Source organism: Lepidochelys kempii, chromosome 1, assembly GCF_965140265.1.
Source record: "Lepidochelys kempii isolate rLepKem1 chromosome 1, rLepKem1.hap2, whole genome shotgun sequence".
In the NCBI taxonomy this organism is placed as follows: Eukaryota; Metazoa; Chordata; order Testudines; family Cheloniidae; genus Lepidochelys; species Lepidochelys kempii.
In genome coordinates this window covers 107,415,968-107,442,219 of record NC_133256.1, presented here as the reverse complement: position 1 = coordinate 107,442,219, position 26,252 = coordinate 107,415,968, and the positions used below count along the sequence as shown (strand labels likewise).

The following is a 26,252-nucleotide window of genomic DNA, read 5'->3' as shown; positions in this document are numbered from 1 at the left end:
AAGGGATGTGCCCCAGTATGTATTTTTTCTACCAACAGGGTTACCATACGTCCGTATTTTCCCAGGAGGAATTTTTAAAATTTAAAAATTCCTCCCGGACGGTGATTTAAGAACCAAAAAGCCGGACCTGTCCAGGAAAATACGGATGTATGTTAAGCCTGCCTAAAGTTCTTTTTTAAAAAGATGGGCCTGAACTAGAAATGAGCTCCGTTTCACATGTGTGGGTCCCTGCCACTCTCTCTGGGGGTGTGCTAGGGTGACCAGATGTCCCAATTTTATAGGGACAGTCCCGACTTTGCGGTCTTTTTCTTATATAGGCTCCTATTACCCCCCACCCCCTGTCCTGATTTTTCACACTTGCTGTCTGGTCACCCTAGGATGTGCAGATGTGGGTCCCACCTGCTCCCTGCCCCCCTCATTGAAGCAGGTGTGCAGGGTTACTGCCCTGGGAACTGCAGGGCACCAGTGGACGTGGGGCCAGCTGCAGACAGGGGCTTGGGGCAGGGCTAGCTGGAGGCAGGGGGTGCAGGGCTGGCTGCGGGCAGGGCAGGGGGTGTGGAGCTGGTTGGAGACAGGAGGGTGTGGGGTTGGCTGGAGGCAGGGGGTGCAGGGCTGGCTGCGGGCAGGGCAGGGGGTGTGGGGCTGGTTGGAGACAGGGCAGGGGCTGACTGGAGGTAGAGACTGGCTGCGGGCAGGGCAGGGGGTGCGGCAGGGGCTGGCTGCGGGCAGGGCAGGGGGTGAGGCAGGGGCTGACTGCGGGCAGGGCAGGGGGTGCGGCAGGGGCTGTTGCAGGCAGGGCAGAGGGTGCAGGGGTGGCTGGAGATGGGCTGGCTGCGGGCAGGGCAGGGGGTGGACTGCGGGCAGGGCAGGGGGTGCAGCAGGGGCTGTTGCAGGCAGGGCAGAGGGTGCAGGGGTGGCTGGAGATGGGCTGGCTGCGGGCAGGGCAGGGGGTGGACTGTGGGCAGGGCAGGGGGTGCAGCAGGGGCTGGTGCGGGCAGGGCAGAAGGTGCAGGGGTGGCTGGAGATGGTCTGGCTGCGGACAGGGCAGGGCAGCGGGTGCATGCGGCAGGGGTTGGCTGGATACAGGGCAGGGGGTGCGGCAGAGGCTGGCTGCAGGCAGGGGGTGCAGGGCTGGCTGTAGACAGGGCAGCGGGTGCGTGTGGCAGGGGCTGGCTGCAGGCAGGGCAGGGCAGGGGGTGCAGGGCTGGCTGCAGGCAGGGGGTGCGGGGGTGGCTGGAGGCAGGGCAGGGGGTGGCTGGAGACGGGGGCTGGCTGCAGGCAGGGGGTGCAGGGCTGGCTGCAGGCAGGGCACCACATGGCTCCCGCAGCACCCCCGGCGGTTGGAGGAGGAATTACATCACTTTCCGTCCGGAGCCCATCAAGGCCCCAGCGCCCCCTGCAGGGAAACGGGTTAACAACCGGTTCTAAAACTGCTTCAAAATTTAACAACCGGTTCGCGCGAACCGGTGCGAACTGCTTCCAGCTCACCACTGCATATTTGAAGTTGTGAAATATATCCAACAGCAATTTCATATGCATATACACACTACAGTGTGTGAACAGAGATCATGCCTAATGGTGGAAATTCATGTTACATGTAAAAAGAGGAAATCATCAGGATCATATGGGTGAATTGTGCAGGAAGCAGGCAAAGAAATTTGCCCTTAATTAAGAATTAGGTTGTGGGACCTCAGCATAGTCCAGTCTATTGGCTGGAATAATGACTGTGGTCCCACCATGCTGCTTATGTGGGTTCATAAAGCCACTAGATCTAAATAATGAACTTTTTTTGTGAAAAAAAGTTGTGAAAAATTTTCCTCAAAATTTTGATTTATTGTGATGAATGATACTCTTTAGTGGATAGAGTATAGAAGCCACCCTGTGGTTCCCTCAAACCACTTCACTGTGGGACTTATATGCTGGAGAGGGTTTTGAGTAGACCCTCCAGACCTTTGTGAATTTCATAGTTTTTCATTACTAACTTCTGTGGCAAAACCATATGGGTGTTGTGTTAGGTCATCCCCTGTAAGTGGAGTGTTTTGTGGATAAACAGAGGGTCAAAAACCAAAAGCACTACTAAAAGTCATTAGAAAAAATAGTTAAAACATGAGATAAACAGAGTGGATAGGGAGTCCCGCTTAAGATTTTTCCATTTCAGTCCTGAAAATACTAGACTTAAATTAATCAAAATAATCAATTTAAGTTCATTCATTCAGCTACTTACAAAGAAACCAGGTTGACCACTGGGCCCCTGACTTCCTTGTTCACCAGCATCACCTCTGGTCCCATTGCAGCCATCGTGACCTGGTTTCCCCCTTGATCCTGGCTGACCAGGATGACCCTGTAGAGAATAAAAAATGTGTTTATCTATCCATCTGTTCCTAATTTTCATTTTCCAGTGCTTATATAGTTTTTAAACATTCTCATAATCAGCCCAAGGCTTAGATCCATGGGAAACTACAATTTTCAAAGAAAGAAACACAGACAGTGCTTTTTTTTATATAGCTGCAGCTTGAACCAGATGCCCCAGACAGCATGAAAAAAGTCAAAGGCAAAGGAAAGGGTAAGAAAGCTATGCTCAATGCACTTTCTGTTAAACAGAGAGCTAAACCAACTAAGGGCTCTTATACAGGGAGAATCAGGGCTGGGATTATTGCAGAAATCAGTATCTCGGCGTAAAAGTCTGGGAAGAAGGGTTTCTTGCTGGCTTTGAACAGCTTCCCTTCTAGGAGGAAAAAAAACATAGCAATGGTTTTGGAACAGGGCTGGGTGTCATGATGCAGCTGTGACATACACATGGAGAGAGAAAAATAAGCAGCTCAAGCCAAAGGGGTATGTGACATTGTGGAAGTACCACTATCAGCCTCTTGGGATATTGGAAGGGAGAGAAAAGCTGGTCGTTTTTCAGCTCTCCCTTAAACTGGATGTACTCCACTGTGATTCCATTAATTTCACTGCCGTTACTTACTCCTGATTTTCATCAATGTCAAAGAGAATCAGAGCAATCATGTACTTGCTTTGAGCTGCTCTCTACTCTATGAAAGACTGCAACCAGAAAGATAGGAGCTAAGTATGCTCAGAACCCCATCTTTCTTCTCCCTTCTCCACCAGCTGGAGCTGTGCTTTCCTTTCTACTCCTGTTCCCTCATCTGAGCAGAAAGAAAACTCCTAATTTCTTGCCTGCCCCCACTAAGCACCAGTATTCTCCCACTATTCATCGGCCTCATGATCCTCACCTCCCTCTTCTTGGCCATCAGCCTCATATCTCTGCACTGAGCCACTCTTGGGTTCACATCAGTTCCTATTTACTTCCAGATAGTCACCATTGGTTCCTGGCCTGAGACAGCTGGCTGGGAAACAACAGCAGGGGAAGGCAGGATACATTGAGATTGCAGGTTGGAGGAAAGAGGTGGAGCTATCTAAGACTCACTGCAGGCAAGTGTCCCAATACAGCCCAATTTTCTTGTAGCCAGAACACCACCCTCCTCTCGCACGGACATCAGCTGTGTGTATGCAAACCCCACTGAAGTCAGTGAAAGTTGTATGCATGGACTCATAAGGACCCTTGGCTGCAGTGCTTCCGCTGTGGAAGGGAAGGAGCCTTTCATCTTTGGTTTTCAGAGAGAAGAGGAAGAAAGAGTGTGAGTGAGAGAGAGAATCTTCTAAAACCAGATTTGGAACATTGCTGGAAGCAAAGAGGGTTAGAGGAGAGTGGATGTGGATGTGCATGTGTGGGTGGTAGAGAAAGTCCCTGATGTCAGAGAGCACTGCAAAGGAAGTCCTGGGAAATCTGTCCAGGGATTCCTGTGACTCAGATTTCTTTGCTTATTATTTTATGCCACAAGATGTAAAGTAGGGTAAGCTGCACTTTGAACTCTTTCCCATGAATGGACTATGGTTTTCATTTTAGGACTTTTCAATGGGTTTGTTACACAGACAGTGAGAATTTATTCAAAGTTCTACAGTACTGAAATACCTATGAAAGCTTTTAAGATCATGTCACTCACAACATATAACAAATAAAATTAACCTCTTGGCCCCCTTATAACCACTGACATTTTCAAAGCACTTTACAAGCATGAAACAATGAAGGACAGGATTTTGTCCCCCTCCACTGCATGATGAGGGGAGACTAAGTACATGGATCACAGCTCTCTCGTGCAGAAGAGCATGCTTAGCTCAGCAACCCCTATAGACACGCTACAGACGTCCTCCTTTTCAGCCCTTTTTGTGGGTTTCTCTATGATGGGCAGCAACTGAATCCTAATTATCTGTGATGATGATAGACAAGGCAGAGTTTTCTTCTCAGTTATATGTCTGCAACTGCATTCATTTTAACAAGTCTCACTGACTTGAGTTGGGTTGCCTGCATGTAACCGAGGACAGAATTTGATATATGGGTTTTAATTCAGTGGGGTAGTTTCAGTCCAGGCAAAAATGTTTACAGTGAATGGTAAACAACTCTCAGTAATCCTTGATATCTAATGTATGAAGTGAGTGACTACTTACAGGAACACCATCTGCACCAGGGAAACCAGTTACTCCTCTTAGCCCCTAAAATGAGACAACACAATTAAAGCAAGAATTATCCCACTATTTTCTTCTTTAGGTGTTAGATGAAATATGTGAAGCTTTGAAATTACCACTTCTCCTTTTGGTCCAGTTACTCCAGGTTGCCCTCTTTCACCTTTGTGACCTTTGTGACCTTCTAAACCTGGGATACCCATTAATCCCGGTGGTCCAGGGAATCCCTGAGGTCCAAGTAGTCCTGGTTGACCCTGAGAAAAGCAATAAAAGCATTTCTTTAGGAATGATTGTAATACACAGGGATCACCAATTCATCTCTATTATAATGGAATCTTCCCATCCTCTTAAACAGATGAAAAAAAACACTCAACTCTTCTTACTCTGGTAGGCTGGGTTCTTTGGTGAACATCATGTGACAGCAACACACATAGAAATATACAACAGGGGACTGTATTGTGTATGACAAAGCAAATGCTTTAAAACAAAACAGCACTCATCCTAGAATATTCACTGTTATGCTATGAAAAGAATGTTATCTGCAGAATAAACAGAGCTGGTTTCTGTTGAACAAGGCCCAAAGCAGATCCCATTACAGTGCACTCCAAGTAACTGAGATGTACTTAATTGTGAAATCCACTTAATTGGGATGTTTCTCCCAAATTGAGCCAGATACTTAACAGCAGGAATTTCTGTTTCTTTGGGATGGTAATTCCCCTTAATTATGATGCCTGAAGATGATTAGATGGGATTCACATAGGAATAGGTACTCAGCTAAGGAATGGTAATCACATAGGTTGAAGAGTTGATCAAAGGCTTCTCCGTCCTCAAAAGAATCTCTTCCAGTGTTGGTTCAGCAAAACAGCATTAATGATGCCATTCAGGCCACTTCAAACTTTGCTTAAAATTCATTCTCTTGAGGGTTTCAGAGTAACAGCTGTGTTAGTCTGTATTCACAAAAAGAAAAGGAGTACTTGTGGCACCTTAGAGACTAACCAATTTATTAGAGCATAAGCTTTCGCGAGCTACAGCTCACTTCATCAGATGCATATCGTGGAAACTGCAGCAGTTTCGCAGTTTCCACGATATGCATCTGATGAAGTGAGCTGTAGCTCACGAAAGCTTATGCTCTAATAAATTGGTTAGTCTCTAAGGTGCCACAAGTACTCCTATTCTCTTGAGGCTGGCAGAATCGCAAGGATCAACAATAACCAACTAGCACTATACTCTTCTATTACATTTAAATTCAAATTGCGGGGAAAAGATCTCTTTGAGACTTAGTCACGTGAATCAGCAGGTTGGAGATTAGTGACATGCAGCATTTTGAGAACCATTCCAAATATAAAATGGCTTCTTAGGGACTACAGTTTTTGTGTGTGCTGTGTAGTGCCGAGCACATAATAATTAACAACAATCTTCTTTTAACTGGGAAATCTGCTTAATCAGGATGACAGGCCATCCAGAAAGGCAGTGATCAATTTGTAATGAAATTGAGCTGGGGCTCAAGCAATTAGGTGCTGGGGCTCTAGCCATTTTTTTCACATTCATAACTGATGCAGCAAGCCCCGAGGTGCCGGTGCTATAAACTGCCAGGCCTAGAGGTGCCGGGGCTCAGCCTTGGAAAGCCCTGGTACAAATTAAGCACTGTAGCAAGGCATCCTACAAACCACACAACTAAAATATACACAAGTGTGTACAAACGGAATGAAATTATTAGTATAATACAGATCCATCACATATTCCTCACCTCACTTCTCTGAAACCACACCCCCGCAAAATAGATAAAATACATAAGGTTATATATACATCAAATATTCCAATCTTTTGGTCCTGTGAAGAATATTGGTGCCATTTTCACTTAATGCCACTGGGCTAGAGAAAGGAAAAGAAACAAAACTGATACTGGATCACTTTCTTGGATCCAGAAAGTCGTCAAGATGCTTAACAATATGCTGTTGAGATTTAGGCAATCTTTTGGTTTATTTTTATTTTACACTATGGGCTCTGTCTTGTGACTTGTGTGACATACTTCACAAATTTTCTTTTTTCATTTTCACTCCTCTGTTCATAACTATATTCTGGCTATTGTAGCCCTTCAGAGAAACACTCCAGTAGCTTTAATAACATAAACAAAAACAACCCTCCCAACCAAAATATGATATATGCTTGTGGTATAAAAATAATCAATCATAAATGATTATTCTTAGATCTTCCATATATCTTTGTTTTCACTTTGTTCACAATTATTGATCAAGACTCAAATTAGGCTTTTCCCTTCTACTATGGCTTATTCAGAAAAAAAAAATATCATCATGCAGGTAGGTTTTATGGCTGAAGTACTGGCTTTTTCACCCCTACCACAAAAGTGTGAGCATGATTTGTACACAGAATCAAGGAAATGTAGGGAAGGGAGCATGAGAGGTCATTTAATCCATTGTAAGGAAGGACCAAATATGAGACCATCCCAGACAGGTGTTTGTCTTACTTGTTCTTAAAAACCTCCAGTGATGGGGATTCCACAGCATGCCTTGATAACCTATTCTAGTACTTAACTATCCTTTCAATTAAAAACTTTTTCCTAATATCTAACCTAAATTCCCTACAGGAAATCCACTATGTTATTTCAGCCCAGACCATATTGAGGAGCTGACATAATGAAAACATCTGCAAAATTCAGTACAATTTCTGCTTGGAAAGGGGTCAGGAATGAGATGGTTTACAGATGTATTACACTTTATTCCTCTGGATCTAATCACCAGTATGGATCTTTTGCACCTTATTTTCTACCCTGTTTCAATTAATCTAACAAAACCAATTACTTAGGAGCGGTGCCAAAGGATACAATGGATCTAAATATTTAAATTGTCATAGTGAAACAGCTTCCATCCTATACATACAACTTGACAAGAATATAATGCAATGTCCTGTCATTTAGAGCAAGTCTGCTTTATCAGTGAAGCAAAACTGGGATTATTTGGCTATGGGATGTGAATCCTTCTTTTGTGTCAGCATATTAAATAGAAACAAATATACATATAAGTTAAGGGCCAGATACTTCACTGGCAAAAAATGAGGGAGTTGCTCAGATGGACAAAGGGACCAACAAACATCTGAGCAAGAGGCAGCTCAATTCCTCATCCTGCTCACTCCTACCTGCCCTGAGTGTGTCTCTATCTACAAAGACAGCAGAATGACTATAATAGATCCACACACAGGAGGGTGGGCTCTAGGATCAGGAATGTGGAGACATGCCCTCAACCATACCTTTCCCCATTTATATGCTATGGCATAAACTCTGGGTGCATAGGTGTCAGGTCAGGTGGTCACATGCCATGAGTAGCTTGTGCAGGGTACTGATTGATATTTCCAAAGCAGTAGTGTCTCCTTGTACAGCTGTAATTGCCCATATCCCCTGTTCTTCTGCTTCCAAGGTGCATAGACCAATACAACACCAGACCTTATAGAAATATCTTAACTATTTGTTTAAATTTATAAATACTGTGTGACAGGGTGCTGAGTAAGGAGTGCTTAACCAGCCCCCTGCCACTTCAGGCCCAATCAAGAGGAATAGATTGGGGCTGGTTGAAGAGCCCTGTGCCTGTCTGGCAACGAGAAACAGCTGCCAGCCTAATCAGCCAGGGACTATAAAGGCTGGCAAGCAGGAAGCCAGAGGAGGACGGCACAGGCAGCCCTGCCCTGCCCTGCCCTGCCCTGCCCTGCCCTGCCGGTAAAGTTTGGCTGTTAAAAACCTGTACATAGATAGTAAGGTGGTGGTGGGAAAAAGCTGTAAATAAAGAGCACTGGTGTTTGCATCAACCTGAGGCATCCCTGACTGATTTACAAGGGAAGCAGCGGCAGAAACCAGAGGGGCCCAGTTTACGCCTCGCTACACACTGCTTAAAAATATAATGCTTTATTAAATATTGATGTTTACATAACTGCAAAGAAATAAACCCATAAAAAGGCATAAGGCAGAGCCTCAAATAATCTCTTAAAGTAGATGCAAATCACATGCCAGAAAAAGCAGAGCACCATGCAAACAAAGTTTGCAATCCACAATCCAACTGTATAGTCACATCACCTGAGTTATCTCAAGTTTCAGATTACATTTTGAGCAATTTTAGTAAAATGGATCTTTTAATTAAGCCACAGTCAGAGAAATAATGGATTCTATGTATGGAAAATGCTACTTGGTGTAGCCACAGAAATAAATGAAAGCCTGGCTAACCCAAGTAACTTCCACAGTCTAGTCAGCCGCGGGAAGGATGTAAACATACAAACACCAGGCTTGCAGATAGAATGCCTTTTGAACATCTAATTACAACTTCCAACAAAACGCTCATAATGGACCAGATCACAAAATGTGCACAAAGCCCTGCATAGGGGATAGTGTGGTGGCACACCACCCCTGTGGCAGCATCATAGAAGGCACAATTTTGTCTTTCCATTAGTATAACAAAGATTGCTCATCGCTACCAACCGTGTGCTCCAGTCCTGCTCCACAAGCATGCGGGGGGAGGGGGGCAGGCTCTGGGCTATGGCCCTGCCTCCACCTCAACCTCTCCTTGCTACCTTTCCGATGATTTGTTCACGGGGGAAAGGAGGGGGCCTTACATACACTATCTCATGTCAGGGCTCACCATTATACATTATTATGTACAACAAAGGTATTATAATTAAACCTTGAGGGGTCACTGACCTAGTCTAATGAGATTACGAGTTAGCTCCGGAGAATACAGCCTTATTGTAACAATGCACTGATGTCTGCATCTTTATTTTGCCAATATGTAACTTGCATTGTATACTACGTCCATCTTTTCTCCACTTTCTTTATTGGACCCCTGGTGCTGCTCACCAAAGATGTGGCCACCTGTTAACTAGAAAGCTTCAGTCAAATAAAGGTCTCGTCTGTCATGTTTTAAATAGCTGACAAAGTAGGAACAACATTTTCAGATGCTGCAACTCATTTTTTTTGGGGGGGGGAGTCATCTATTTTCAACTTCCTTCGAAACATAACCAATCTTCAGACTTCAGACACTCAGAAACTCTGCTGGCCTTTCAGCTTTTTCCTGGCATGGAGTTTGCTTTAATTAAAATTAGCTTGTGATCTCACTCCTCCTCTTCATACTGATTCTGTCCCCCAAGCCCATCTTACAAGATAATGCTGCCAGCACGGAGTGGTACTATTACTCTTTATTATTACTACTTGCCAGCCCTTGCTACAAAGCACAAAGGTGCTAGAGCAGTGGCGGGCAACCTGTGGCCCACGGGCCGCATGCAGCCCATCATGGTAATCTGATTGCAGGTCGCAAGACATTTTGCTGATACTGACCATCTGCAGGCCCGGCCCCCCCGCAGCTCCCAGTGGCCGCGGTTCACCATTCCCAGCCAACGGGAGCTGCAGGAAGCAGCGACCAGCATGTCCCTGTGGCCTGCGCTGCTTCTCATAGCTCCCTTTGGCCATGAATGATGAACTGTGGCCACTGGGAGCTGTGGGGGGCCATGCCTGTGGACAGTCAATGACAGCAAAATGTCTCATGGCCTGAAATCAAACTACCCTGATAGGCCGCATGCGGCCCGTGGGTCACAGGTGTCCCACCACTGCTCTAGCACCTTCATGCTTTGTAGCAACGGCTACAGTGATGTCCCTGAAAATTCACCCAAATTTGGCCACGGTATAAACCTTTCAATAAAAATCTCATTTTGTACAAAGAAAAGGAGTACTTGTGGCACCTTAGAGACTAACCAATTTATTTGAGCATAAGCTTTCGTGAGCTACAGCTCACTTCATCGGATGCATACTGTGGAAAGTGTAGAAGATCTTATTATATACACACAAAGCATGAAAAAATACCCCCTCCCACCCCACTCTCCTGCTGGTAATAGCTTATCTAAAGTGATCATTCTCCTTACAATGTATATGATAATCAAGTTGGGCCATTTCAAGCACAAATCCAGGTTTTCTCCCCCCTCCCTCCCCCCGACACACAAACTCCCTCTGGGGGTGGGGGGGGGTGAGAAAACCTGGATTTGTGCTGGAAATGGCCCAACTTGATTATCATACACATTGTAAGGAGAGTGATCACTTTAGATAAGCTATTACCAGCAGGAGAGTGGGGTGGGAGGAGGTATTTTTTCATGATTTGTGTGTATATAATAAGATCTTCTACACTTTCCACAGCATGCATCCGATGAAGTGAGCTGTAGCTCACAAAAGCTTATGCTCAAATAAATTGGTTAGTCTCTAAGGTGCCACAAGTACTCCTTTTCTTTTTGCGAATACAGACTAACACGTCTGTTACTCTGAAACCTGTCATTTTGTACATGCTCAGTAGAGGCTTGTTAGAACTTGGTAAGAAAATTCTGTGAAGATTCCATCCACATTGATCACGCTCCAGCTCAAGGCTCCAGGAGCTGACCAGTGTTTTCCCCTGCAATTGCTCCTTCTGCCTGCCAGGGACCACTGTGGTGCCAGGCACCAGTACCGAGAGCAGAAAAACTGGATCCTTTGTGCTCTCAAGGTCTCCATTCTGGCATCCAGGCAGTATGGAGGAGAAGAAGGAAGATGCCTCACTGTAATGCGAAGCATGAAGAATGTGGGCTCGACAGGACAGGGGTAGAACAGAGTGGAGGTGTGGTTGCAGGAACCAGAAGGTAGTGAGGAGCCTGGAGGAGGGGGAAAGGAACTAGTGTTGCAGTGAGTAGGAGCATAAGGCAAGGGGGCAGGAGCTGGGATGAGGACAGTAGGACAGAGACAGGTTGGGGGACAGGAGCAGAAAGTTCTACAAGCATTAGAGCACACTATCCTCTGAATCTGGAATTTAACCAGAGTCCTAAATCTTTACATTCCCCTGCTGCCAGAAAACAGGCTGTAAAACCCATTGCATAAGTGTGTGTCTCATTCCTTCCCTAGTGCCTACTCTCTATAGAGGATACAGCCTACTATTGCTTTCAGTTACTCTGTCAGCTCAAATGGTGCAGTAGATCTAAATGTCCAAACCCTGATGATGATCCAAGTTAGAAATCAATAATAGAATTTTTGGGAGGGAGGGAGTTATATTAGGAATTACATTTCAAAAATCTATGTTAAAAGAATGTTAAGGCTGCAAAGTCAAGCACTCAAATTAGGAAATGTCAGAATTAAGGTTGCCCATGCAACCTTAATTTGGCCCTTTTGTGCATATGTGATAAGAAAAGTCTTTAACTACATGATCACATACTGTCTTTTTCACAGGACCACTGCCTCTTTCAATGCACAGAATGCACAGTGCTCTGGGGATGAATCAGTGTTGTGTAATGGAAGAGACTATTGTCCGTAGGACCCCTTATTTTGCAGAAATTCTAAGTTGTGTAGTAAATGAAGCAGGGGGTTGCAGAAAGAGAAATTATGATTGCCTGGTTAAGGACATTAAATGCCATCCTGGAGAATTGGATTCTAGCTCTGCTTCTGCCAGTGTTTCTAAGTGAGCAGTAAGTCACTTAAACCAAAATTTGCACAGGTGGCCACTAATTGTTTTTCTTATATTCTGGGTTCCCAACATAGGATACCTGGGCTCTGATTTGAGGAGGTGCTGAGCACTCACAACAGCAAGTGAAATCAACTGGTGTTGTGCTTTAAACATATAGTATGCTATAAAACTTCTAGGTACTCTAAAAAGTCAGGGCCTATGTGTCTCAGGTTGGGCACTCCAAATTAGTGGACACTTCTGACAATTTTGGCCTTGATTTCTCTGTGCTTCAGTTCCTCATTTTTGGAATGGGAATAATACTACCTAATTTCATAATAGTGCTGTGAAGATAAATTATTCACTGAATGAGACGGGGGTCCTACAGGAAAAATAATATGTAATCATGTAATTAAAGACTGTGTCATAAGGCTTACCCACAAGGGGGGTGAATTAAGGTTGCATGGGCAACCTTCATTCTGGCATTTCCTAACTTTTGAGTGTTCGACTTATACATTTACAGGATTTTATAGCCAGAAATGACCATTAGATCATCTAGTCTGACCTCTTGTATAATACAGGCTACAGAATTGCATCAAGTTAGTCCTGTATTCAGCACAGTAATTTGTATGTGACTAACGTATACCTTCCAGAAAGGCATCCAGTCTTGACTGGAAGACTTCAAGAGATAGAGAATCCACCACTTCTCTTGGTAGTTTGTTTCAGTGGTTAATCACCCTTATTGTTAAATACTAGCATAGATTTTTAACAGTGAGTGTGAGTAATCATTGGAGCAAACTACCATAGAACATGGTGGATCATCCATCTCCTGATGTCTTCAAATCAAGATAGGATGCTTTTGCATCCATTATGTTGACTTTGCAACCATAACATTATTTTAATATAGGTTTTTTGGACGCAATTTCAATAATGACACTAGTGGTAAGTTGACTTACAGGTGTGATTCACATTTTTTATTGTCCACCACCCTCTCTAGGATAGCAATCTGAAATATTGCTGAGGTGAAATGATTTTACTTCAGAAAATAGCTTACATATACCTACTCCTCATCACGTGTAGATTCATGGGTTCACACTAAGAGGCTAACAAAACAGTGTGCATCACATCATCTAATAACTACTTTTGAGAGGGATATGCAAAGGCAAAAAAACCTTAGGAAAATGGCATTCCTTGAAGATTAACAATGGGGTTTACTTCTCTGTCAATTCTTACATAAAAATTACATCCCTGTTCAGATGATTTAAACAGTCATCAATGGCAGGATACATTCCTTAAGTAGGCAATTCCTGCTATGTTCTTCCCATGACTTAAAATAACTGGAAGAGGTCTCACACAATTAAATTGTCCAACACAGGCATGTGCAGAATCTATTTACAGTAAGGAGCAAAGGTCAGAAATTCTAGGAAGCCTGGGGGAATTCTTCCCAGAAAATGTTTGCAATGTCTGACGCAAATCGGTGCCTGTTCAGTAAATGAGGTACATGAAAGAAAGTGCTATCAGGGGTGTGATTTAATTTAGTGATAACTTGGCATTCCATAATTAAGCTCCAGAGAATTATGAAAAGCCTGAAAAGACTTCCAAAATTATATTGCATATCCATATGCTTTAGACATTTTTTAACCTCCAATTCTTTTAGGACCACTCAAGTGGAAGATAGCTCATGCGGTGAAGCTTGCTTTCCCCACTGCTAAATTTAAAAAGTTAAGCAAAGGAACAGTTATGATTATGATTAAACATTTACGTTGTGGTAGTGACTAGAGGCCAACCAAGTTGAGGCCCCATTGTGCTAGGTGCTGTCCAAATTTATAGTAAATGACAATCTCTGCTCCAAAAGCGATTATAACCCTAAAGACAAGATGTCATATGTGGAGGAGACAAATAATAAGGACAGCTTGTGGGTGGGGAGGAGGCATTTAACCAATGATGAGCAGTAATCACACAGTATTAGAACAGTTGTCATAGCTTCACCATACTTGACAACATGCTCCATCATACTTTGTTGTAAGTCTATTTTTTAACACTTTCTGGTATAAAGCCAGGGTAGAGAAATCTCGCTTCCTGTGACACTGACTATATGTAAAGGCATTCCACCATTTCCTTGGTGCTTATCTGAGACCTTAGTCTTGCCAAGAAAGACAGTCAAATGGGCCTTAGAAATTTGGAGGGAAAAATAATCCTTCATAAGAACTGTAAGAAGGATGGCTGGGAGAAGGAAATGGTAGGGAACTCACAGATCTAATGCTAGTAAGTCGTTTGACAGCTGGTCCAATGGGAGGGGAGGCAACAAGCATGATAGAAAGTCATTCACTAGGGATGGGAGTAGAAAGGGTCATTAAGAAAAGAAACAGTGTCAGAGCTGGTGAGGAAGGCTAATTCAGGAAAGAGCATCCCAGTGGGTGCATGAAGGAGAAGCTGCACTGCAAACCAGTTCTAGCCTGGCTAGTAGAAAGCCACTGGTAGGAAGGGGCAGAGGAGATCAGAAGTAGAACATCTCTGAAATCAGAGAGCAGTTCAGAAGGGGCCAAAGCTAGGAAGATCAGCATGTCAGAGAATGAAAATTACATTGATGCAAGGTCATATATTTACAAATGTAGGTCCTTGTACAAGTATTATGTAAATGCACACCTCTGTTGTTCATTTGCTTTGCCAAAAATAGCATTAACAGGAGAAACCAGGCTATATGTTTAAGGATTGTTCCAGCTTTGGGGTAGCCTCCCCCATAGAGGGGAGCTAGAAATAATCTTCTGGACCAGACAATTTGACAGTCGCCCTTTCAGGAGGAGCCCTTAAGTGTGGTGCTGGATAACTATGGACACCGCTGGCTAGACGGGAAGATGTAATGTAAGGGTCTCAGGGAGAACAGACAATGCCCAGTCACTGGAAAGTCAATTCCAGGCACAAGAGGCCTAAGCCCAACAGTCTTTCCCCTTTGAGGTTCTCAGCCTAGGAAATAACTTATATGTTTTTTGTATCACAATCCTTGCACACCAGGGGTATATGTGTGAACTCTTTCTTTCCTCTCAGCTTTACTAAAAACTTGTTTTTCTGTTACACACACATCAGTGGTTATTGGGAACGCACCAAGCACTAGGGCTGGCTTAGAAAGCATCTGTAGTGCTTGCCTTTGATTGTGTGCTATGCTGGACACATTGTCAGGTACTCAGTGGGATTGTGTCACCACAGCACTTATGGTGACCCAGAAGAGGGGCATTACACTATTATGCCCTAGGATCACAAATGCATTAAATTCTACACTGGTTACCCTAGGTGTAATAGTTCTCTCTGTAAGAAATTATACCTTACAATGGAATTAACAAGATGTTTTGTAAAGCACAAAACAACAACAAAATGAATATGCAATCAAAAATGTTCCCATCTGGAATTCATAGCTCTGGAATAAACGGAATAATAAATAGCTCATTTATTGGAAAATTATTTTAGGCATTTCTCAACTATCTGAAATTTAGTTTTAGCATGATTTGAAAACAACCACCACTTTTGCAGTCCCTGCTGCCAGAAGGTCAAACATTCTCATAAGCTTTAGTAAAACTCCACCAGAAAGTTAAATTTAAGTACTGTACTCATGGTGAATCACACTCAACTGTTAATAATGTTAACTATTGAGGAGAAAACATACATGGGCGCACACACACACACAAAATCCCATGGACTTTGCTTTTATTTAGATCATCATAAACTTTTACTTTTATAATCAGTACAGCAATAACGATTAATTTTAAAAGACCCCTAAGCTTTGATTTTCAGTACTTTTAATGCAAGCATGAGAATTCAATAATTGCCAGTAGATGGCACTCACTATTATCATTTTTGACAATGTACATAAACAACAAAGGTACACATTTAGGAAACACACATACCTAATTTTGAACTCTGAGACTGTCTTGGTAAGAAGTTAGAGCGAGACAAAAATGTGTTGATACTAAATCCCAGAATGCAGGAGAAGTAAGATGTTTTTGCTAAAGTGACCAGCTGTGAAATAGTTAACAATGCTGTACTAACTGTGAAATAGAACTTCCTGGCTTTTATTCATTTCACTCCAAACCATATAGGCTAAAGACTTTGTTAAAATGAAAGCTTTTTTTACTGCCAAAACTGATGAGGCCAAGCCTTTACCATGGCACCCAGGCTTCATCAGACCAATCGTCTTCGTCTATTATGTCTCAAATGCTCTGCTTTTAAGGCTTCATACTGTTAGGATATAGATATTCAGGCCTGTCTGCAAAGGCCTGTACTCTAAGAATTTAGGTGTATTCTTATCACTTGGCTAGTGATAGAGGTATAAAAGAAAGAATCAAGATCACTGTCTGCTGGTGTAAGGGCCTTCTCTTACTGTGACAGTCTGAGGCCCTGTTCTTAGGCTAAGGCCTTTGGCTAAGCAGCAGAAGCAGCCATAAGCTGGGAAGCGAACGGTCACATCCTCACATTCCAAACTAGTCACATTGAAATAAGGTGCTATTGGGCTGTTAGGCACTATCAGGACAGGATTGTATTCCTATCACCTCCAGAGAAAGGGAAGTGCCTAGAAAATGTAAAAGGAAACTTAGTTTGATAGCATCCTGTCTGGCAAGAACTCACTTATCAATAGCTGGGATGTGAAATCCTCACTTCTGTATTGTTTTGTCATTATAGTTCCCACTTTGCTGTTGTTTGTCTGTATAATCTGTCTGGTTCTGTGATTGTTCCTGTCTGCTGTATAATTAATTTTGCTGGGTGTAAACTAATTGAGGTGGTGGGATATAATTGGTTACATAATCATGTTACAATATGTTAGGATTGGTTAGTTAAATTTCAGGAAAATGATTGGTTAAGGTATAGCTAAGCAGAACTCAAGTTTTACTATATAATCTCTAGTCAATGAGGAAGTGACGGGGTGTGGGTGGGGGTGGGCATGTGGGTGTGTGAGATGGGAACAGGGAATGGGGGTAAGAAAATTGGAATCATGTTTTGCTAAAGGGGGAGATGGGAACAGGGAATGGGGGTAAGAAAATTGGAATCATGTTTTGCTAAAGGGGGAAATGGGAACAGGGAATGGGAGTAAGGAAGTTGGAATCATGTTTGGCTAAGGGTAGGAATGGGAACAGGGACACAGGTGTAAGGCTCTGTGGTGTCAGAGCTGGGAAGGAGGATACTAAGGAAGGAAACTGGAATCATGCTTGCTGGAAGTTCACCCCAATAAACATCGAATTGTTTGCACCTTTGGACTTTGGGTATTGTTGCTCTCTGTTCATGTGAGAAGGACCAGGGAAGTAAGTGGGTGAAGGAATAAGCCCCCTAACACATACTTCTTCTTTTTCAAGGGAAAGACACACCTTTCTAGAGAAGTGAGCAAAAAAATCTTGTTTATTTTCTCCAGCAGCAAGTTAGCTTTAAACTTCACATCAAATACCTACAAAAATTAGTATTCCCGCTCTCCACTGCTCTAAGTCGTATTCTGTTGCTAAACTGGATTCAGCTACTGACGTCATGTGCTGTAGGTCATCAGCCCTTGAGAAAGACAGTGTTCTATGATCTAACTTGCACATCAGATAATGGAAACGGAGCAAATATTTTACATTTCTCTTGAACAAGTCAGCATTTGATTCTACAACATTGGTGCAGTTTTAAGAGATGCAGTAGGCCTAAAAGAATATGACAGAGGCAGCTCTCCCTATTCTTAAATTCCCCTTTGATGTTTGATGTATTATTTGTCTGAATATTTCACAGCCCATCTTATCTCCTGAAAAACAGACTTCCCTCTCATCTAATAAAAAAGCTGTTTTTTCACACCAGAGAATAAAGAAAATATAAATTCAATTAAATTTAAAAATAACCCAAATGAACACAGGTTAGCCTATTGGTATGGTAATAATTTGCTGGTCATTCAGCTGTATCATCCAGACATAGGACATTTATTCCTGGGACAGTGGAAACCAAATTACATTAACATGAATTCCAGAGTAGTGATTCAGTTCGCAGAATGTTTTCTCCGAATAAGGAAGAAATAAACATTAAATCTTCATAAAAACCTCTATTAGAGAATGCTTGCCACCAAAACTCAGAAAGCCGCAGTCCCCTTCTGTAGGCAGTAAACTAAAAACTTTGTACTGCTCTCTGTTCCCAAGCTTTAATCTAATTTATGACATGTTTTCCAAAACTGTTTGATCTTCTAGGAAGTTGCTGTGTCACCCTAGAAGATCAAACACTGGTACAAGAAGATATAATTGGAATTATAGGTCAAGAACTCAAAGGATTCAGTTTAAAAATTCTTCATACGCAGAATACATGAAAGTATTTGGAGGAATGCTTTGAGGTGTTTTTGTAGGGTTCTCCTCTTTTTAAACAATTTTACTGGGACAAAAACAGCAAAACACCCATAGAAAAGGATAGGTGGATATTTTTTATCCAAGGATAGGCAAAACCCCATAAGGTTTTCCATGCTAAGTTTTCAACAGGGTATTTCATGGCAAATGGGATGGGGAGGGAGTGTTCCTATTTACAGAACCAGTAAGGGGTTTGGCTCCTGGAACTCACAGGTCCCCCAAGAAATTTAAGATAAGGTTCTTGTGGTATATTGCCAGCTCTGCTTGGTGTGTTGATCCTATTGAAGTATATGGCAGTACTCCCAATGACTTCAAAAGACAGAGATTTGACCTTAAATAACCAAGCTTTAGGATTATGGAGTACAATATATAAGATTATTATTCCATTAAGGATGAGCAGATGACATAAAACTCATGCATGAAAATTCTGTTGTAAGAAAAAGTGCTGAATGTAACATGCATCAGATTATTAAACCACGTTGTCAATCAGTGCCACACACATTACTAGTTGTAATGCAAAACAGTAACGTTCTCTTGGACGTTAGGAATGGTTTAGCATAAAAACAGGAGATGGAAAATGTCACGACCACTTAAAACGTTTTTTCTTTTTCGTTTAGAGTACAGTGAGTAATTTAAACTATAGCAGTTCCAGATAGCAGTTTATCTCAGTTTCTATTGGCTTCAGATTAATATACCTGGTAAAACTTCTAGACCAGATTCTGGCTCCCTGATACAGCCCCCATACACTACAGGAAATCCTCCAGTGCAGGGCCAGCATAAGTGGTCTATAAATGCCCCCTGTCATAGTCTCCAGTTTAGGCACATGCTGTTTGCGAGAGTGGAAGGAGAAATGCTATCAGTGTAGCTAGTCTGGTTTATATTTGTGTAATCTGGCACAGTAATGCAACAGGGAGTCCACTCATTGGTTAACCCCACCTAAGATATAACTTACCTTTATGGTTATCTAAATATTATGACTTCATGTTCAATCTAAATATTGAGTCTTTATCAAATAAATAAAACCTAATGTTTAATTTGAGTCACTGCTGCCATTTAAATAGATACAGCAAGCTTGTGCAGACTAAGGATATGCCACATTGCAAAACAAAAAAGTGTTCTTATCTCAGGTTAGCTACCTCGGGTTAAAACAGCAGTGAAGACCCAGGAGATCGGGTTTAATTCAGATTAGCAGCTCCAGCTCAACCTGTCTGCCCTATGAGCTTTTAACATGATCTGCTAGTCTGAGTTATAAACTGAGTTGCCATGTCTTCACTGCTATTTTAACTCGAGTTAGCGAATATGGTTTATCTTACCACAGTTAAGAAGCTCATTTTTTTTAGAAGAGTAGACATGCCCTAAGAGCTAACTGCCAGTTTTGAAGACTGTTTCTATAACACTCATTTATCATTTTAGAATAATTCATTAATATTTGATTAAATTACTCAAAAAAGTTCAGTTGACATGCAACAGCAAATTAATTTAGAAAACAAGTTAATACGCATTTTGCCAAATCTGCCCTTGGAAGTACTCAAATATTAATGTGATGGATGTGATAGAAAAGTGGAGGTGCGTCTACAACTCTCATGGTTTCAATGGCAGTAGAGGAGATGTATTAAAGGGAAGAATTTAGCTCACTGGGCCTAAAAAGTGATATATACTTGAATGAATATATTGAAATAGAAATATAATAAATGTATCAGACATTTTTAGCACAATATAGTAGGCTTCCAAAATAGGAAGAAAAAAAAATCTTTTCATTCAACATGGGTTTTGAAAGAATTTTAAAAGCTAGACACTCAGGGAATGTATGATGCAGGGTGAAATTCTATCCTTTTCTATCTGCCAATATCTACACCAAAACCTTATTTATTTAGTTATTTTTCATTTTCTCACTTATATTATTAATTGTTTGACCAATGAATTCGCAAGATCAGGAATTTTAGCTTCTGACAAGCCATATCAAATATTAATAACCTGTCAGGCAGTTAAGCCAGAGGTTTGGTTTTTAATAACTATAAACTTGTTGCTTGGTTAGTTAAGCTCTTAAGGAAAACACAACAACCAACACCTGTTTGTATTAGAACATTCAGTAATAGAACTGAAAAGTGATCTGCCAGCCAATTGTTTTAAAATGTTTTTTTTTCTTTTTTTCAGTGCTGTGTGGGAGTGTTCTCAGGATCTTAAAAATTCAGGAAGTTCAACACAGATGTTTTTTGTCAGTGGGCGTTGGAAGCACCAATAGCTACATCTGTTCATTTTTTATATTTGTGAGAACACTTTTTTTCCGCCAAAACCATCCAGGGTTGAAATTTCCACACTGTGGAACTGGCCAAAATGTTAAGCTTGTTAGACTACATGAGTTTAAGTGTATGTGAAAATTAAAACCCCTATAGGAATTCACAATCTACAGTATGCCAGTTTTTCCATCTTATACTTCTGTTTGAACAAAAGTGTAATTATTTCTGTGATGGGAACCACTAGCAGAACTGTAAATAGTTTTTTGATCATTCAACTATCACTTGTTGCGAACTGTTTTGGATTTAATATGAGCATATGGTAGTAGGCCAAGTTGTCCCCTATGTGAGAATCACCTGTGCAGGGGAGACAGGAATTGTTATGAGGTTCCCCCCACAGAATTTTACTGGCATTGTTCCCTCAGCAAGGTGATAAAAAGGCTGCTCCCTGTGCAGAATGAGTAGTGTAAGGACTGACTTCCTCAAACCCGCAGACATGTACAGATGTCAGGGGAAAAGCTGAGGCCTGGAAAAGCTGTATCTGTATGGAAGCTCTCTAACCTTTGCAGCCCTGTTCATGTGGACAGAACTGTCCCTCCAGCATCAGATTCTCTTCCCTCTGACCTGACCCCCATGCCCCACTCACACGTCCAGCTTCTAATGAGATGGCCTCCATGGGGTCAGTGGGAATGGGTAACAATAGTATGGAGGTGGCACTCTGCCCTTCTGAGACCTGCCTGCTATCAGGGAACTGCCTGACCCAATAAAATGTATAAATATATTTTTGTACATCCTGATTTTAAAATGCTATTTGAAATCAATGGGAGGGAGGCTACAAAATACCTTTGAGGATCTGGCCCTCTGTCTATAAAGATGTGATTTGCACTATGAAAACGTTTGGGAATCTCTTACCTTTTTAATTCAAAACAGAATAAGAGCATTGAAATATAGTAGGTGTCCTTTTATATCATGCCTCTTAGTAGTCTTATCTAAGTTCTTATAAATCATAGTGAGTACACTTGTAACGTTTGCAGACAGTACCAAGCTGGGAGGGGTGGCAAGGGCTTTCGAGGATAGGATTAAAATTCAAAACGATCTGGACAAACTGGAGAAATGGTCAGAAGTAAATAGGATGAAATTCAACAAGGACAAATGCACTTAGGAAGGAACAATCAGTTTCACACACACACAAAATGGGAAATGACTGCCTAGGAAGGAGTACTGCAGGAAGGGATCTGGGGGTCATAGTGGATAACAAGCTAAATATGCGTTAACAGTGTAACGCTATTGCAAAAAAAGCAAACATCATTCTGAGAGGTATTAGCAGGAGTGTTGTAAGCAAGACACGAGAAGTAATTCTTCCGTTCTACTGCACACTGATTAGGCCTCAACTGGAGTATTGTGTCCAGTTCTGGGTGTCACAGTTCAGGAGAGATGTGGACAAATTGGAGAAAGTCCAAAAAATAGCGACAAAAATGATTAAGGTCTAGAAAACATGACCTATGAGGGAAGATTGAAAAAACTGGGTTTGTTTAGTCTGCAGAAGAGAAGACTGAGAGGGGACAGGATAACAGTTTTCAAGTAAATAAAAGGTTGCTAGAAGGAGGAGGGAGAAAAATTGTTCTCCTTAACCTCTGAGGATAAGATAAGAAGCAATGGGCTTAAATTATAGCAAGAGAGATTTAGGTTGGACATTAGGAAAAACTTCCTAACTGTCAGGGTAGTTAAGCACTGGAATAAATTGCCTAAGGAGGTTGTGGAATCTCCATCATTGGAGATTTTTAAGAGCAGGTTGGACAAACACCTGTCAGGGATGGTCTAGATAATACTTAGTCCTGCCATGAGGCAGGGGACTAGATTAGATAACCTCTCGAGGTCCCTTCCAGTCCTATGATTCTATGATTATTCCCATCATTATGCTATTGGAAAGCCTACAGGAGAACAAGATAAGTTTGTGATCTTTAAAGTGATTCACAAAACAAACCCAGGAGGCATTTTGTATACAAGTAAAACCCCTGAGTTCACAGTGAGATTTTGGACAGTCTGAAGAATGGGAACCTCAACGATATCTGGATAACAACCACTGCAAACAATATATGACTGTGTTTGACTTTCCAAATCCTCTTTCAGATTCTCAAAATGATCAGTTTATGAAATCTATAGATTTGAAATATTTTTCTCTCTGTGAAGTCTAAAATATATATGCCTATGTATGTATTTGTTCTCCTTTGGGATATTGCCTTCTGATCTTTGTATATGATCCTAACCCAATCCAATAAAGAATCCATGCTTCTCTAAAACAGATAAGAGGCATCCTCCTTGACTTACTTCATCATATAGATATACCAATATTGACTGCACAATTGCCTTGGCATCTAAAATTGGCAATGCATTTTCCACTGAAAGTTACACACTGATATTCACACTGAGGGCTTGTCTTCATTACCGCTTAAGTCGATGAAACTTATGTCCTCAGAAGTGTGAAAAAACCACCCCCCTGAGCAACATAAATTACATCAACTTAAAGCAGTGTCTACATTGCGCTATATTGGCAGGAGACGCTCTCCCGCCAACATAGCTTCCACCTCTTGTTGAGGTGGAGTAATTATGTTGATGGGAGAGCTATGAAGACTGGTTATTATGGATAAAATAGGACTCTGATAGACTCAACCCCACTAAGTGTTTCTGCCATTTACAGTTACTTGTCTCCTTATGGAGATGTGAACAGAAGTACTTCAGACAACTCAGGTTAGTGTTAAACACATGCAAATATTTTGTGATATTTTCAGGATGGGAAACATTTGAAACAAAGAGAATCTAATAGAACAGAGTTTAACAAGGGGAAGCAAAGCTGGAAAAGCATTTAGAATTCTCTTTTGAGTAACGACCTTACTCATTTTCCTAATAGACGCAATGGCCAATTTAATTTGTGTAGTAACTCCGAAGAGTTATAATATAAATTAATTTGGATCAATAAACCTAAAAGTGTTTGCTTCTTACAACAAACTGATACATTCTGTTTGTGAATACATAAATACATGTTTCTGGTTGTGCCAGTTTAATGCAATATGTAGCTGAACAAGTATTCACCCAAATCCTATGGAGAAAAATACAAATCCAGCTGTCTGCATTTTTTTTTTCCTGAGATTCTGGCTGATTTTATCTCTAGTTTCTACATATGGTCATATTAGATACATTGTAAGAATGGAATGAATTCCAAAAAATTAAGACTCTCATGGCCCCATGGGGATTACTCAAGTAAGGAAGAATTTTAATGAAGCATCATACAGAAGACAGTTGCATGATTATCTAACTATGGTGAGCACTGGACAACGCCATTCTCCCCTATCTAAATCCTGTTTCCTTTCAGCACTCAACGAAATTGTTTATTCATTTGAACAAAACAGGTGGTTTATCATATTTCCCCAATTTAGTTTACTGGTTACTTATACAGACGTGTCCAGCTCCTGCATTTTTGTGATTGTGACAACTTGAATTCATAAACATTTATGTCTGAGTAAGTATTTTGTGTGGGGGGCAGATGTGAAATATTTGTGTGTGTTTGTTATTACACAGGAAAAAGTCCACTTGCTTGATGCTGGGGAAAAAACTCCTATGCTATATGAAAGAATAAGAAACAGTTTGGCAACAATAAGATATAACACATTTATCTTTATGAAAAACAGTACTATGAAGATGACTGGGGAGTTCTTTGGTATTTCCACCTAGCTCCAACCCTCCCTCCAAATTTAGATATGTATATGCAGAAAATTTAAACAAAAAACAAAAGAAAATTTTTAAAGCTCTTTTGAAAATTAAAACGAAGATACAATGGAGAATGTTAGGAACCTATTTTAAACTACTGTATTAGAATATTGGAATTAGAATATTAATTTTGAACCACTAAACTATCAAAATTGCTCTCTAATGTGCTGTTTCTTTAAAGGCATATTGGAAAGAACAGGTTCACTCATTTCTTTAGCCAGATGTCTATCTATCCTAGTAGAATTGAGAGATATTTGCGAAAATAACTGACAAAACTTAGGGGCATTGATTGTTGCACCTTGGAGCATCAGTGGCATTGGAAATGCTATAAGTAGTTGAAAGCTTTGTGACCAAGAGGTAGCTAAAAAACAAAAAGTAACAAAAAGTGATAGGGACTGGGAGAGGGTGATGGACCAGACACTGAAATTACTTATAGGAAAGTGATGAATCTATAAAAGAAGCTCAGTATAGGAACTGAAATGCTCAACTGCAATCTAGTTTGCAGCAAGGGGCAAATTTGATGGGAAAATATCTGAAACAGAACAACACAGACATGGCTTTAGGTAGCCATAGTCTCAGTGCAGAAGAAATTAAGGAGTGAAGCATAAATGATGGAAGTCCTGTTGCTAAGGAATTAGCAGATTTACCTGAAGATAAGGAATGGAAATGTGAGGAAAGTGATGGATAATCATTCAGTTTTCTTGGCAACGTAAAAGAGAATGATGATAAAGAAGAATGTGGCTCACATGAAAAGGAGAGAAACGATAAAGAAGAATCAGCCTTGCACGATCACAGAAACAGCGGTGAGAAAAATTGCACACCACAAATCAATACATCAGATCCTGCTTTATGGTCGGCGATCCTAAACTCTGCCAATATGGATCATACGATTTTGAATGGGCCAGGCAAAATCGAGGATATGACATTGCCAGTAAATGCGTGGAAACAACACTTCTCAAGTGACACTGTGAAAGAGTGCTTGAGAATGGTGAGAAACTGAATCAGCATAGGCTAGTTTACTCAAAATCAGCTGACAAAGTGTTCTGGTTTTATTGCAAAACATTTGAAAAGAATGTCAAATGGTTGCTTGTGCTTTCTGGGTACAATCACTGGCATAACTTAGCTGGTGCTTTGAAGCAACATGAAAAGTCACTAGGCCAGCCTATTCCAAATGGATGGAGGTTGAGTCCGGGATCAAGCTGAATAAATTCACAGATGCAGAAAACCTGTACATTATTAATGTAGAAACGCAGCACTGGAGGAACATGTTCGAGCATCTGATCTCAATTACCCTCTTCCTTGCAAAGAATAATTTGACTTTTCAGAGCTCATCAGAAAAGTTGTTCTCTGAACATAATGGTAATTTCCTCAGTTTGGTAGAGTTTCTTGGGAAATATGACGATGTCAGGCGCGAGCACCTATGTCAAGTAGTTTGTAAAGAAGCTATAGACGATTACTGCTGCCAAACAATTGAAAATGAATTGACTGATCCCATGGTAAGGAAGATGCTTGATAACATGTTGATGCAGCTTGGCAAAGCAAAGTACTAGGCCATAATAAAGGACTGCACTCCTGATATGTGTCACAGTGAAAAGACGTCATTTACAGTAAGATTTGTTGACGACGAGGATGGCTGTATCCAAGAAAAGGAACATTTTATCTGTTTCTGGTCTGTGGATGACTCTACTGGAACAGGCCTAACAGAACTGTTTATGAATGTTTTTAATGAGAATAAAATAAAGCTTCAGGACTGCCGCGGCCAAGGCTACAACAATGGCATGAAAGTGAAGGGAAGAAACCGTGGCGTCCAGGCAACGATCCCTGAGCTGAATCCAAGAGCTTTCTTCGTGCCTGGTGGCTGCCATTCCCCTCAACTTGGGTGTGTCCGATGCAGCAGCATCTTCTTTAGATTCAGTATCTCTCTTCGGAGTACTGCAAAGGAT

At 41.5% G+C, this 26,252-nt stretch overlaps 1 protein-coding gene across 1 annotated transcript in view; it reads right to left on the bottom strand.

The window, feature by feature from the left end:
- Positions 1-26,252, bottom strand: part of COL4A2 (collagen type IV alpha 2 chain) — a 249,358-nt gene that overhangs the window by 90,911 nt on the left and 132,195 nt on the right. The window contains exons 5-7 of the mRNA XM_073349678.1: positions 4,644-4,778; positions 4,510-4,554; positions 2,225-2,341 (exon numbers count right to left, since the gene is read on the bottom strand). Coding sequence (XP_073205779.1) covers positions 2,225-2,341; positions 4,510-4,554; positions 4,644-4,778 — 297 coding nt within the window. The remainder of the gene's footprint in view (positions 1-2,224; positions 2,342-4,509; positions 4,555-4,643; positions 4,779-26,252) is intronic.